At 38.2% G+C, this 13,656-nt stretch overlaps 1 protein-coding gene across 1 annotated transcript in view; it reads right to left on the bottom strand.

Moving 5' to 3' along the window:
• Positions 1 to 6,697: 6,697 nt before the first annotated feature.
• LOC106164220 (transient receptor potential cation channel trpm) overlaps positions 6,698 to 13,656 on the bottom strand; it is a 17,068-nt gene continuing 10,109 nt past the window's right edge. The window contains exons 15-18 of the mRNA XM_087014109.1: positions 13,138 to 13,261; positions 12,380 to 12,570; positions 11,678 to 11,810; positions 6,698 to 11,185 (exon numbers count right to left, since the gene is read on the bottom strand). Of these exons, the coding sequence (XP_086870235.1) occupies positions 9,508 to 11,185; positions 11,678 to 11,810; positions 12,380 to 12,570; positions 13,138 to 13,261 (2,126 nt within the window). The 3' untranslated portion in view covers positions 6,698 to 9,507. The remainder of the gene's footprint in view (positions 11,186 to 11,677; positions 11,811 to 12,379; positions 12,571 to 13,137; positions 13,262 to 13,656) is intronic.

The following is a 13,656-nucleotide window of genomic DNA, read 5'->3' as shown; positions in this document are numbered from 1 at the left end:
GACGGTTCGCTGGGAAAACCCTTGCTCATAAGGGTATATTTATTTAACTAGGGGCTTACTGACATCACCCAGCTTACATGCGGGTGCATGCCTCCCAAAATTATATTAAAGGATAAAATTGTAATATATCTAAGTTTAATTGTTTCTAAATTTTGTAAAAATTGCCCATGCCACCCCGTTATTTTGGAGGGTTAAGCTGGATCAAGTCCGTGTCAAAATTCTTTGAAACTTTGCAGGAAAAATCAATCTTCCTTTGTTTCTCTGGCTCCTTGTTTAACCCGATGATCAGATTTATCTAGTGCCCCCAGGTCTGCTGGAGCAGCTCTTTGAAAATAACACACAGGTAGATTTTTATCTGAGATAAATGTCGCGTTCGATACACTCAAGACAAAAGCTACCTGTGAGCTGAAGGGCACTTTACCCTCTAATTAAGAGGTAAAGCAAGTTCCAGCTAGATGGACGATTAAGATCGGACTTCAGATGGTAAGGAGTATTGTTTACCTCAGTTCTGTGAAAGCATACGGGAAGGGTGTCAGAACAATGGTGCATATATAAATTATACAGAGAATTTGTACATTCAGGTGACGTTAACTTATAATCGAAGGGGATTTTCGATAATATTCCTTGAAAAGTACACTAGATTTATAGAGAATAATATCATGGTTTGCCAAAAAATTATATGCGCACAGTGTATCCGTGCGTATGCCTGGTTACGCCCCTGTCGCAAACCAGCAAACCATATCCTGCTGACTACATGAATATTGCCTTCTAGCATGGACAAAAAGTCCAAGCTTCTATGCTTGCTCGAATCGCTGACGATCTCTTGCTGACGAATATAGTAACGAAGTCCCTTGAACTAGTGTGGAAATTGGCTTATTGTCGCGCTCAGATCGCTCACTATCTCCCATTGACGATCTTCCATTCCCTTGAACGAATATAAAAACTGCCTTTTCGGTTTACTCTAGATTACCTATCTCTCGCGTTTGTTTGAAGATGGTTTCAATGACAAAACGTACACGCTTTTCAAATGCGTACTTTGACGCAACTATGCGCCAGGAAATCAGTTGCTGCTGCTGGTTAAGATTGGGTTGCCTGAGCGAAAAAAAAAAAAAAAAAAAAAAAAACGGCCCTGCACCCCCCCCCCCCTAAACCTAATATATTTGATCGCAGACAACAATCAGCGGTCATCTTGGTCACAGCGCACGACGGAGAGAGACCGTAATACACAGTTCGGCTGCCGTGGCGAAGGCTACCTGTGCGCCGCACATACCGATCTGCGGTCGTAGTGGCCTCCCCGCACGGAGGAGAGGCCGTAGTGCCGAGGCCGGCTTCTGCAGGGAAGGCTACGTATGCGTCGGAGACACCGACCCGCGAACGGCGAGATGAGGACGCATCCGCGCGTAAAGCTCCGCCCGACTTTAACGGTAAAGGCAACGAACCTGGTCGCGGAAGACACTTATCGCAGATGAAGGCTACCTGCACGTGCGCCATAGACACTGATCGGCTGTCGTCTCGGTTTCAGTGCACGGAAAGGAGCAACGGAAACACTAAGCTTTCATAGTAAAGGTTATCTGGCCGTGGCAGACGCTAATCGTCGACCGTCTCTCCCTCCGTCCACTCCCGTTCTGAGCGCCAGGATCGTTTTTGAAAAACGACACAAGTTTCTGGCTGCCAGAATCGCTTTGAAAAACGACACTACTGATAACGATGCTGTTTCGCGGCCCTAGACAACAGTACCGCTCTATCTATGGGCCATACACAGTGATCGGGTGAAAGTACGTGTATACCTTTGGTCGCAATTACCGACACTCACACATCATACATTACGGTAACTCTAAATAGATCGTCGGGAGAAGAAAACAGAAGGCCTAGCGACGAACAGACAACTTCCGGTCAAAATTGACAGAATTCCATGAAATTCGAACTTTCAGAAGTTCTGAGCACCTCCATTTCATGAATTTCGGCCAGAACGATCTTTTCCCAAATTTAATTATTTTCTACTGTTCGAAATTCATGGCACATTACCGTATGCCGACCAACTTGGTTATGAAGCTTAAGGCCCTTTACACAAGTACAGTAGGCTATACATCACACAATAGCCAAACAATGAAGTCGTCAATCTCTCAAAGTGGATCCGTCTAGTTAAAGGTTATGCCCAGTGTTAAAAGGGACTAAATATTTTTAACACGACCCCCCGATTGTTATGTGCAAAAAAGGAAATATTCATAAAAGTAAACTCGGCTTTACCGAGGGACCTTCTTTAACACCCTGTAGCCAAAAGGAATCGTCGTGCACGTTGATTGCGGTAGTGAAGTAATATTACGTAGTCGGCTTCTCTAACACAATTGACACCCTGAAGAGAAAACCTTGGTGTCGTTTAAGTTTTCAGTTGATTCTACGTCTCTGACACGATGGACGCATCGTAAATAAGGTTTTTATTAGTATTACTTCGTTTCAGGGTGTGACGAAAAGAAAAAAGTATAAACAAAAAGCAAACATACAGTGAATTAAACATTATTTATTTTATCATGTCTGAGTTATCCCTCAGCCTATTGTTTATTTGTTTCCACATCAAGTTAATTAAGCAGGATTTAAGAAATAGGAAACGGATTGAAATTTGTGACAATCAATGAGGGTTGCTGTACATGTCCTTTAAAAAGCCATCTGACCACTGGCCTAGATAGAGATCAAGGTCATTTATCTCATAACTTGGCGTGTGGGAACCCTTCCCAGAAAGTTATATAACTTCAAAGGGAGATGACCAGTTGTCAAGGATGACCAGGGAAATGACCAGTCAGTAAAGTAAAGAGTACAAGTGCCGAGGCATCAGCAAACGCAGGGATGATATTGATAGTTCTGGGGACAAAAGACAGTTTTACTTGCATGTAAATAGAACATATTCGAGTTCAAGACAAGTTCATGAATACGATGTTTGACTTGGATTGTGGAAAGGATGATGATTCTTGGTGAAATAATGGGAATACGACCACGTGGACTTTGAGAAAAGAGTGCGGGGACTTTCCTTCACGTCCTTGGCTTCTCCTCCCGATTCAGCTGAACGCCTACCCTCTACCAGGGACACGGGTTGATTTTTCACTAAATATTCACAGATAATGCTTCTGGCTTAACGATGTTTCTTTTGTGCACTGTGACAGAGGAAATTATCTGCGCGACCCTGGTAGAAGGAAACAGGTATAATGGAATATATATATTATACTTGGTGAAACACTTAAAAACTTGATATTCAACTGGAAGGACTGGCAGCGTACCCCTGTACTTGGTTTAAAATAATGACATTGAACATAAAACACAGAAGGCGGACATATTCATGAAAGTTTCGATATGCGTCATCTAGAAAACTGTGATTAAAAGATTGTGATTTGTTTACACGTAAGTAAGCTAGTGCAATAACGTAATTTTAATGCAAAAATCATTCTTTTAGCATATTATGCTATACTATCATTTGAGACCTCAAATTCTGTTTGACTTGGATTAATTTGATTAGATGTCTACCATTCAATGATTAAGACATTTTTTCGTTAAATAATGAGATCATTTGTTTCTATGTGTCATTTTGTGAATAAACGTCAGCGAATTTCAACCCTTTTATCATTGTTATCTAGCATGTGCGCGTTGGCAATATTTTAACTGCGATTATAATGCAGATATTGAATTGTCTCAATTATTTTACAAGTGTTGCATTTATCTTTCAACATTAAAAACATCAAAGAACCTCTCGGTTAATACGCTGTCAACGCCTTGTAAAAATTAAAAAAGAAAGTTCTAACTTAAGTATGGACTAAAAGTGACTTCAAATGTGGAATAAATTTGTCAACTTTATCGATTTCTGCGACATTTTTAAATTTTAACTTAAGCAAGGAGTTATAACAGATATAACTCCTTGACTTAAGCTTCAGTCTATATTAAAATGAAACAAAAACCCGAAAAATTAATATTATCGAATCATTAGTAAAAAAACGCATAGGTTATGTTAGTTGGGTGAATAGAGGCACTGGTATCGTTCTAGACTGGTCTGCTATACCAACAGGTAACAAGGAGTTCCTTTTTGTAAGAAAAAAGTGAATATTCACCCCGTAACTATAAAGAAAAGATCGAAAGTTTAGGGTGGGTGGTTGGGTGAATAGACGAACCGGTAACGTGCCAGACTGGGAATCAGAAGAAGACAGGATCGCATCCCACGTTCATGTAAAAATAATTGTACATTTGACTAAAAGGTTTCCCTTTTAGCGTGCGAAATGCCCTGGGCCGGTAGCTAAGTTGATACGATAGCTAACTCTAAAGTAAAAGAGCAGGAGGTCGAATAGCACTAAACCAGATTATCTTTTTCATCTTTATTAATATTTTACTTGAGCACTGATGAGAAAGTAACAAACAAAACGATGTTCTCATATTTGAAAAGATTTTATTTTAATTCAACGATCAAAATAATATCAAGATATAGAGTAACGTGTCACTTCAAAGTATATACCAGGCGCGAAAAGGAGTAATAATCCAATTAATATTTTTTTCAATGTGGTACAAAACATATGTACATTCATTAAAACTATCAATAATATATTGCACATATTCTGTAGAAACGACCACGGATTGAAAAAACAACAACACATAGTTAGGCGCCATTTTCTTGTTCTTCTGCAATTAATATCCAAATCTTAAGGATGAAAATTTTCGAGATAATTAAAATTCTGTGGTGCAAAACTTTCAGTGATTACTTTAAACTTGATTTTATACGAAGGTTGTGCCCAATTGAAAAAACTGCAAATATTGTTCAATATCCCGGGGTCGTCGTCTATGCATAAGTTACTTTCACGTCTCTCAATGAATGTCATTGAGAGACCATTAAAGGATTACACGGTCTTCCTTTGATGTAGGTCCGCCATATTTAGGCCCCGGCCTTGCTAGACATCGACTCTTCTCGATGTGAATGCTCTCTTAGACCTTTTAGTTCACGAAGTAAATATTTTATATCACAGGTAATGAATCGAAACAACGTATGTTTGGCAGAGACCTACAGATTTTCAAATATAAATTAAAATGTTTTAAAATCTAGCAAACTTCCTCGAATTAGTTGTGGCCGTTTTGTAGGCCTAAATAAAAATCGATAATAAGGACTTTTGTCACTCGAAAGTTTTGATGTTACAAACATACGAACTCCGAAGTCAGTTTAATTCCTACACAAGCAATAAGTAGGCCTACATGTACATGTATATGTGATAGAAGTACAGCGTACCTCTTTTAAATTGTGATTCTAAAATATTAAAAGTATCTAAAATATCTAAAGTAAGACGTGGACTTTTACTACTGTTGCATTCCAGATTAATTTCGTATGCACATTGCTTTCGCATAATAAAATGAGTATTATTAAAACGATTGCTTAATTTGTATTTGGATTTTTGGAGCCTCCGTTGCAAAGAAATCTTCATCTCTTGCCGACCGGGGACTGAAAGTAGATAAAAAATCAAGACCAATAAGAAATGAATTATACGAAAGCTCTAAAGACAATGTAGTAACAAATCTCTTCCATGTATTGTGAATGCCATGTGTTACTGCTTCTGTCTGTAATTTTATTTTCCATTATATTTCAAGTATTACATCAAATATGGTTAAACATTACGAAATACAAAATCAACTGAATATTCGAATTTATCTGTCAGATCAGACAAATGAAATATCAAAAGAGCCTGTTCAGTGTGAGTGATCGCCGAGTGATTACATGTAGATTACTGATTGTGCAGAGAACCTTATACATATGGGTGGAATTCTCCATCTTACTAGAAAGTTTTGCGCCCCATATTTGTCACGGTGATGAGAAAAGCAACATACAATCTGTACTTACAAGTTGTAGTGCCAGGCCAAGCAGGCATCACTGAATATATCGTGTTTGTTTCACGAGAATCAGCACCACATCCCGAAATTTTGTCCACCACATGACTGTCTGAATACTTGTCACTTGAAGTTAGTCTAATTTGAATAACAATGCTTTTTGTAAATTGTAGGTAAAGTGGAACGCAGGCACGATTGTGTTAGAGAAGACCAAGCTGTGAGCTCGACACACTCAATTTTTAGAAAGGCGCTTCACTAAAATATTCAACTTTTCCCTTGTAAAATGTTTTACCCCATCTCATTTCTGTCTCCTTTCTTTTAATTTAGTGCAAAACAGTTGAGATACCATACGCTCGCCTTTCCCTATTTTTGACCATTTTTCTTCAATTAGAAATAAGCCCCATAGCCAGAGCATAGACCCACCAATGACACATACGTCTTAATTTTACCTTTCTTTTTATCATAATAAATATATATGCAGGGCACAGAGACGAAGAAATTATCTTATTTTGGTCACTGTTATTATTATTTTTATTAGGGAATAGGGTAAGAAAAGTGTACCTCTCAAGCTAAGGAATGGGGTTATGTAGTAGTACCCTTCCCTGGTGACTCCAATGTCAAAAAATCAGACCAAAAAACGTCTTTCCAGTTACTTTGAAATTAGAATTTTAACGAGCTGAATCAGATCTAAACTGTACTAAATGGTAATGTTTGCCCTCCAAAATTTTTTGGGGACGAGGGTTGGCTTCGTTATTCCTAACAAAAACTGGACCCCCCTTCAAATAATCCTGGATCCGCCTGAGTATAAACTAATTGATTTCCTCTCTCATTCTTCAAAAATGACATGAACAACTAACCTTCAAAAAGTTTTAATAATCTTTTTAAATGGTACACCATGTTGCACATAATGTAATTCATTAGAGGTAGCATAACATAGTCAAGAGACATGAATAAAAATAAGTTTTTAGTGTCAACCCATGTTCAACACTTCATAGAAGACAAAGGTAAAACAACATATTGTAACATAAATGGAAGATTCTGCCTAGTGAAGAAAATGCCTACAATAAATAAATAAAAATATTATTTATGGTAAACCTGAATAACTGCCCTTTCCCCTAGATACATGAAAAATGAAACAAATATCCAGAATTCTGCTTACAGCTGTCTAAATGGATGCTTAATGATATCTGTCATGTATATCGAAGTCATGGGGATCTTCCAATATTGCCCAGTCTTGCAACTTGGCTCAAAATCAAGGGAGATCTCACAGGATTTGGGAGAGAATGGAGAAAAAAATATAATGACAGACTAACAAATGCAGTGTGAAAATAAATAAAAGCTGACCGACTTTATCCATGGACATGGTTGTTTCTCGCACTCTCTCTAGAATTAATCTATTATTCAACACTACTAATCCACCATGTTTTGTGAACACTACTAATCCACCATGTTTTGTGTATCACTTTTGCATCACTTTCTAAGACGACATTCCCCGTGCATAGTGCCTTATCACTAAATAGTAAACCCCACCATTTTACTCCATCAGATGCCGAGAGCCTCATTCAGGCTCTTGAATTATCCCCATTGATATCCTAAACTAGTCATACCTGAACTACCCAAAATTACCTAAAATTACTATATGACTAGCAACAGCTGGACTTACTACACAATGTTTCTATTACAGTGACAAATTGATGACTGGTAGACGGTCTGGATGCACTGAAGAAGAGTGGCTTGTTGGTTCACCATGTCCCATATCAGGCATGGAAGATAAAGGATGAACAACTATGGAAATCAGGGTACTGCGTATGAATTTAGCACATTCTTTAACCTAGTTCTGTATAGCCTTCAACAGAACTTGTATGTCACTTAGTTATATACACAATTATGTGAAATAGGTGAATAACACAGGATGGAATATTACTTACAATACTTTTTGTACGGTCTATCACAAATTCTTCATAATATATTAAATAGTCATTATTTTGATCAACTTGAATTATTAATTTCTTCAAGCACCTCTTCCATTAAATATGACACATAAAGTGAACAAGAAAAAATGTGTTAAGATAATTAACAACACTCAGACATGGGTTGCTTTAGCACCCTTCCTCAACGAGAATTACAATACAAAAGTCATCTTCTGTATGTTTGTTCCATGCTCATTAATAAATAATTAAATACAGGTAAACTGATGTTGTGCTATTAATAACTTTAACTCATCTCAAAAGTTGCTCAAAGACCATCATGGAGTCTTGTATCCCTGGAAAAATATATTCATTGACATATAAAAGGTGCTGTGACTGAACAAAAAAACTTTAATCCAATAAATTGCAATCATGTGCATAAAGTTACTATTTATACCGTTCTGCTTTAAGAGAATCATTTCATATTCTTACTAGATTCCTAATTTTTACCCACCATACTAGATTCCTAATTTTAACACATTTTTCTAATATAGATGGTGGCAATTCAATACACACCACGTAACCCATTTCAAAGGTATATACAGAGATTCTTCATGAGGCAAGTACATGGAAATAAATTTCTTTGCACTCTAAATATCTAACACACCCCCAGCAACTTGGTCATTTCTTTCTTTTGCAACACCTCTAAAAGACTTGATCTTTACTTTAAGTTTGATGCTAACAACAATTTTCACTGCTTTGAAATATATTGAAAGGGTACACTAGAAAAAAATGAAAAAGCAGCAACAAATAAGTGAAAAAACTTATCATTTTTGAATGGAGGCCTTAAATAGTTATAATGGCTGTAAGAATGCAGAACTTGAACACAAAAGTGAATTGGACCCATGCGTTAACCTTTGTGATTTAAAAACACACAGTGATTTATTGAAAATAACTATTCACAAGATTCAGTTTTCACACTCAAAATGTATTTGATATCCTAACTAGATCTCAGGATGTTGATTTAGATCACAGAACTGAATGCATGCTTCAAATGTCATTTCTATTCTATTACAGTAGCTACACCCATTCTTTGTTTGGATATTGAGATAAAGACCTAAGGAAAATGTAATGTGAACACACAACCTGACATTTTTGAAAGAGGTGCACTGCCTCCCCCCATCATCTGCCACCTTCAGCACTGAGCTTGGCTTAATCTGCAAACTGCAATAACTGTCAGATCTCTGATCCTAACAACACAAAAAATTAATCCACAATGCAATGGTTGGCACGTATGTGAAAATGCACCAATTGAATCCAAAAGCGACATCAAAGTACATGTAAGTGGGACCCTATATTTGAGCATATGTCATACTGAAAATGCACAGGTACCTGAGGTTAATAAAAAGCAGCACTGCAGAGATGTTACAAAAAAGAGTAAATATATTTAAAATAATTAATAGTGACAGTAACAATTCCATTTTTCTACCTGAAATTTGAAAAATGGGTCAGATTTGAAATCCTCCCCCCCCCCCACCACCTTTATACACAAGCACAAAAACTGAACTATTTAGATCAAGCAAAATCCATTATGGCACTTGTCAGCTAGATCATATTCAAAATTATGCTTCACTGCATATTCAATATATTCAATCAGTCTATCACTTCAGTTTACCATACACAGTATGTAATAAATATTGTACCATTTCTAAAATGATAAAAAAATCACTATTAATTTTGTCACTACTTCCCTCTCCTAGCATACCTTCTCATTCACATGGCTATCATCTACACCATTTGATGTTGAAGAAATGTCAATCTGCACCTGATTATTACTCGTTACAATATTTACATCTCCTACTTGGAGATCTAACTGACTGTCCATTTCCACCTCACTATTTCCATGGTCACCTTCATTAACCGTCTCGTCACTGCCATCCTCCTCCATCTCCTTCCCACTGTCCTCATCAGACGAGTTCTTGGCCTGTGCTGGTATCAACTCTTTATGTACTAACTCCAGCTCGCTCAGTAGAGAGTCACTCAGACCTTCGTTCTCAGAGATAGAGATTTGCCGTATTCGACAGCGTATCACAGGCTCCATGATTTCATGTTCACTCTCTTCAGCGTGTTTCAACACCTTCGCCTCTACGATGATGGCGTCCTTCTCAGGGCTCCCACCCTTCGCCTCCCTCAGTTCATCCTGAGAGTCGTATGAGCTCATGGAGAAGTGTGGTGTCCCTGGAATGCTCTCTGGACTACCTTGCTGGACATATGAGGTGTCGATGTCATCAGTAATACTGGTGTACTCTGCCCTGTGCTGAGACAGGAAGGGGGTGAAGGCTGGAATCATGGTAGTTGGGGCAGGGGTAAAGAAAGTGCCACCGACAGCAGAGTATGGCGAAGAGTATGGCACATAATATTCTGATGCGGGGACACTGGTAGGATATGGCACGCCACTAGCGGGATAACCTGGGATGCTAGTGGAATAAGCTGGGACAGTGATGGGATATGCTGGGGTGTTGGGACCATGTGCTGCACTACTAGATGGAATGGATTGTGGATGTTCCTGTTCATCTCCTTTGGATGGAGCCTTCTTTGGTGAAGAGAATTCACCACTAACACCAAGACCTTGCTGATAAGAAGGAGTCAGGCTGGGTTTCAGTGAAGCTGAAGTGAAAAGAGGGGGCTCTTGAATAGAACCTTGGGTCATTCTGGAGGCATTCCTGACAAATTCTTCCATGGCTGACTGTCTGAGAAGCGCACTGTTATTACTACTATTATCTTCCTTCCTTGCTGAAGACTTTGGGACTGAAATCTTCTGCAGAGCTTTGACATGTCTACGTTGAAGTAAAGAGGTATGTGCATATTTGGGATCAATGGTTGGAGCTTCATGGAAAGAGGATGCAGATTTGTTGTAGTAGGGCCTTGCATATACCACACTGGCTGGAGCACTGGCCTGGCGCCTGAACAAATGTGGTTTTGTCTGGGCTGGGCCCATCATGCTACCACCAAATTTTACACGTCTGCCAAATTTTTTCTTCCCTCTCCCTGTTGCTGCTACTGCTGTTGTTGTTGTTGTCAAAGTTGCCTCAGATGTTGCCTCGGCAACTGTGCTGGTCACAGGGGCCTTCACAGGGAATGAGACATCAGCACTGGTAGGTGTTTCTGTGCCCTGTGATGAGGTCTCTTCCTCCATGACCTCGGTCATTGGACTTAAGTTACCACCTTCTTGACTCAAAACAGGTGGAGTTATGAGTGACTGAGTACTAGTGGCGACCTCTGCCATCGCACGCTGTAAATTGGCAAGGTTCTGTGCAGTCTCCAGCAGCATTTCCTCCATCTTGGCCATCCTGAAGTCCACAGCCTGGATGGACAATTTTACTGCACTCTCCTTCTGGTTTAAATCATCCAGTCTCAGGGCCATGTTCTCCACCCTGAAATATGGAAATAATTTTTTGTAATTTTGTTCTTCTTCTATATCTTGTAACTTTGTACAAGATATATGGAAATAATTTTTTGTAATTTTGTTCTTCTTCTATATCTTGTAACTTTGTACAAGCTATCTATGGAGTCAATAACCACTTTGCTTCAATTAGCTTTTCTTTGATTTAACTCTGACATAACAATCAATCAATTTTCTCATTTCAATCTTTTCTTTATTCAGATAATATAAAAATAGGTTCTATAAAAACTTCTAAAGAGACTTACCAGTTACCAATAGAAAATACTTGTCTATTAAAATTTTCACTTACATACATACCTTACATACAGTTTTCACACCTATCTTAATACAGGGCACTAGACAACGTATGCATTTACATAATGTACTTTTTCAGTAGTGCCAAAATTACTGGCTATATTCAAAACCTTAAAAATCCAATAGGTAACCATTGAAAATGCTACTGCCATGATACACTGTACAACACCTGTCATTGGTCACTCTGATCCTCTGCTCTGTGGATGACTGGAGTAAGTTCTCTTTTTGCCTGAACAAATCCTCCACACAATCTTCCTCAAAATCATGGAGAACTTCAACATCTTCCTCATCCAAGAAAAGCTCTGAAGAAAAAACAATTAATTTTCAAGTCATTGAAAATTTGGAGTATTTCGACGGCAAAACTGTTTTCAACAGAATCAGTGCATAGCACAGCATCAGTTATTTCACAATGATACATGTAACTACATGCAGCAGCATATAATAAAAGAATTTCAAAATTGTCTGCAAGAGTTTACTAAGTTTTATAATATATCAAAACATAAATTAATGTTTTTTTTTATTTTAGACAGAACTCTGGGTCACTCTTCTTGATGTCCTTGATTCACAGTGTATCTTAGTATTAAAATACATGCAGACACATAAATATATGTACACACATAATGATCATAGGGTGCTTTCCCAGAGATTTAGATCAATCTAAAGATTAAGTTTTAGATCGACCTAACTCACTGGGGGTTCAGGCTAAATTGCAGTCAGCCGAGCGGACACCAGAGTTAATTACCCCCTTACAGCTTTTAGTAGGCAGGACAGACGCTTAAGCCGGCCAAGCTAACAGGAATCTAGTGAGACTCCCCACAGGGATAGATCGATCTAAAATTCTATGGAAATGGGGTGATAGGTTTTGACTTACTGAGGCCATTGTCATAGATATCCAGCTTTCCCTTGCACCTCCTGATGACATATTTGACAATGAGATATACATGGCTTAAAACAATGAATGGAGGAGGCAGCAAAGGTTTCTGTTCATTCTCTATCACCAGGGTGTAGCGCAGGAATTTCCAGATCTGACGAGAATTGGCATTTACTCGGTTGAATGTTGAACTGAAAATTCATAGAGATAAAGACATCATTCTCTCACCTTTTGCCAGTAATGTATACGTACTTGTTTTTCAGAAAAGTCCTAGATGTTAGTTTAACAGATAATCACTTTCAAGTCATTATGAAGGTTTTCAAACAAGAATTTTGTTCAGTGTACAGCTTAAAACAGCCGAGTTACATTATGTATACAAATCTGCTTTTCTCCCCCTCCCCCCCTTTTTTTTTTTAATATTGCTATGTATACAATTACAAAGAAATTCTGTACGAATAAAATATGCAAACTACAGAAACTAGCTATAAAATGAAAATTGTGAAATGTGCTCAAAATAATTTTTTGTGCATAAAATGCTCACTTTAACTACTGGTAAAATGAGAATTACAGTGTAAATGAGATAAGGCAATTAGTACCAAAATCCAATTCAAAATTGCCAGTTAGTATTGAATCAGAAAGCACCACTATAAGTAAAACCATTTTAAGTAGTGTAGGTTGTTAAACTAAGATATTGATGAATTGACCTCATTCTGCTCAAATACCTTACAAGGCACTGGACAGACAAAGCATGCACTTACTTAAATACCGCAATAAGCAGGTTAAGGAGCAGTATATTGGCAACCAGGAGAAAGATGGACATGATAGCTGGGAAGACCCAGTGTCCGTGTATACAGGGTTCCTCATTACTGCCACCGCAATCAGCTGCAACAAACAAAATTAGACCTATGAAATTTATGCAAGACACTATAACTAGAAGTGCTGTTACAGGGAGGGTTGGGGGTGGGGGTACTGCAGCGCCATTTATCTATGTCAATACATACTTGAACACAGCAATGAGAAGACTAAGGAGCAGGATATTGGCGACCAAAAGGAAGATGGTCATAACAGCTGGAGTGACCCAGTGTCCGTGGACACAGGGCTCTTCGTGTGGTCCACCACACTTAGCTACAAAGAGAAAGTTGGGTTGAAGACATCTACTGTAGATAGAAAAACACAAATATAAAAAAAATATTATTTCACAAACAGCAAAACTGCAGACTTGTTAATGAATTAAAGTAAAGAAGGCCTTTAACTCCATAAAGTTGGTTTAATTCAGA

This window comes from Lingula anatina, chromosome 1, assembly GCF_051362555.1.
Source record: "Lingula anatina isolate TDL-2025a chromosome 1, LinAna3.0, whole genome shotgun sequence".
Lineage (NCBI taxonomy): Eukaryota > Metazoa > Brachiopoda > Lingulata > Lingulida > Lingulidae > Lingula > Lingula anatina.
The sequence above is the reverse complement of the archived record's forward strand: the minus strand, read 5'-3'. Positions and strand labels throughout refer to the sequence as shown.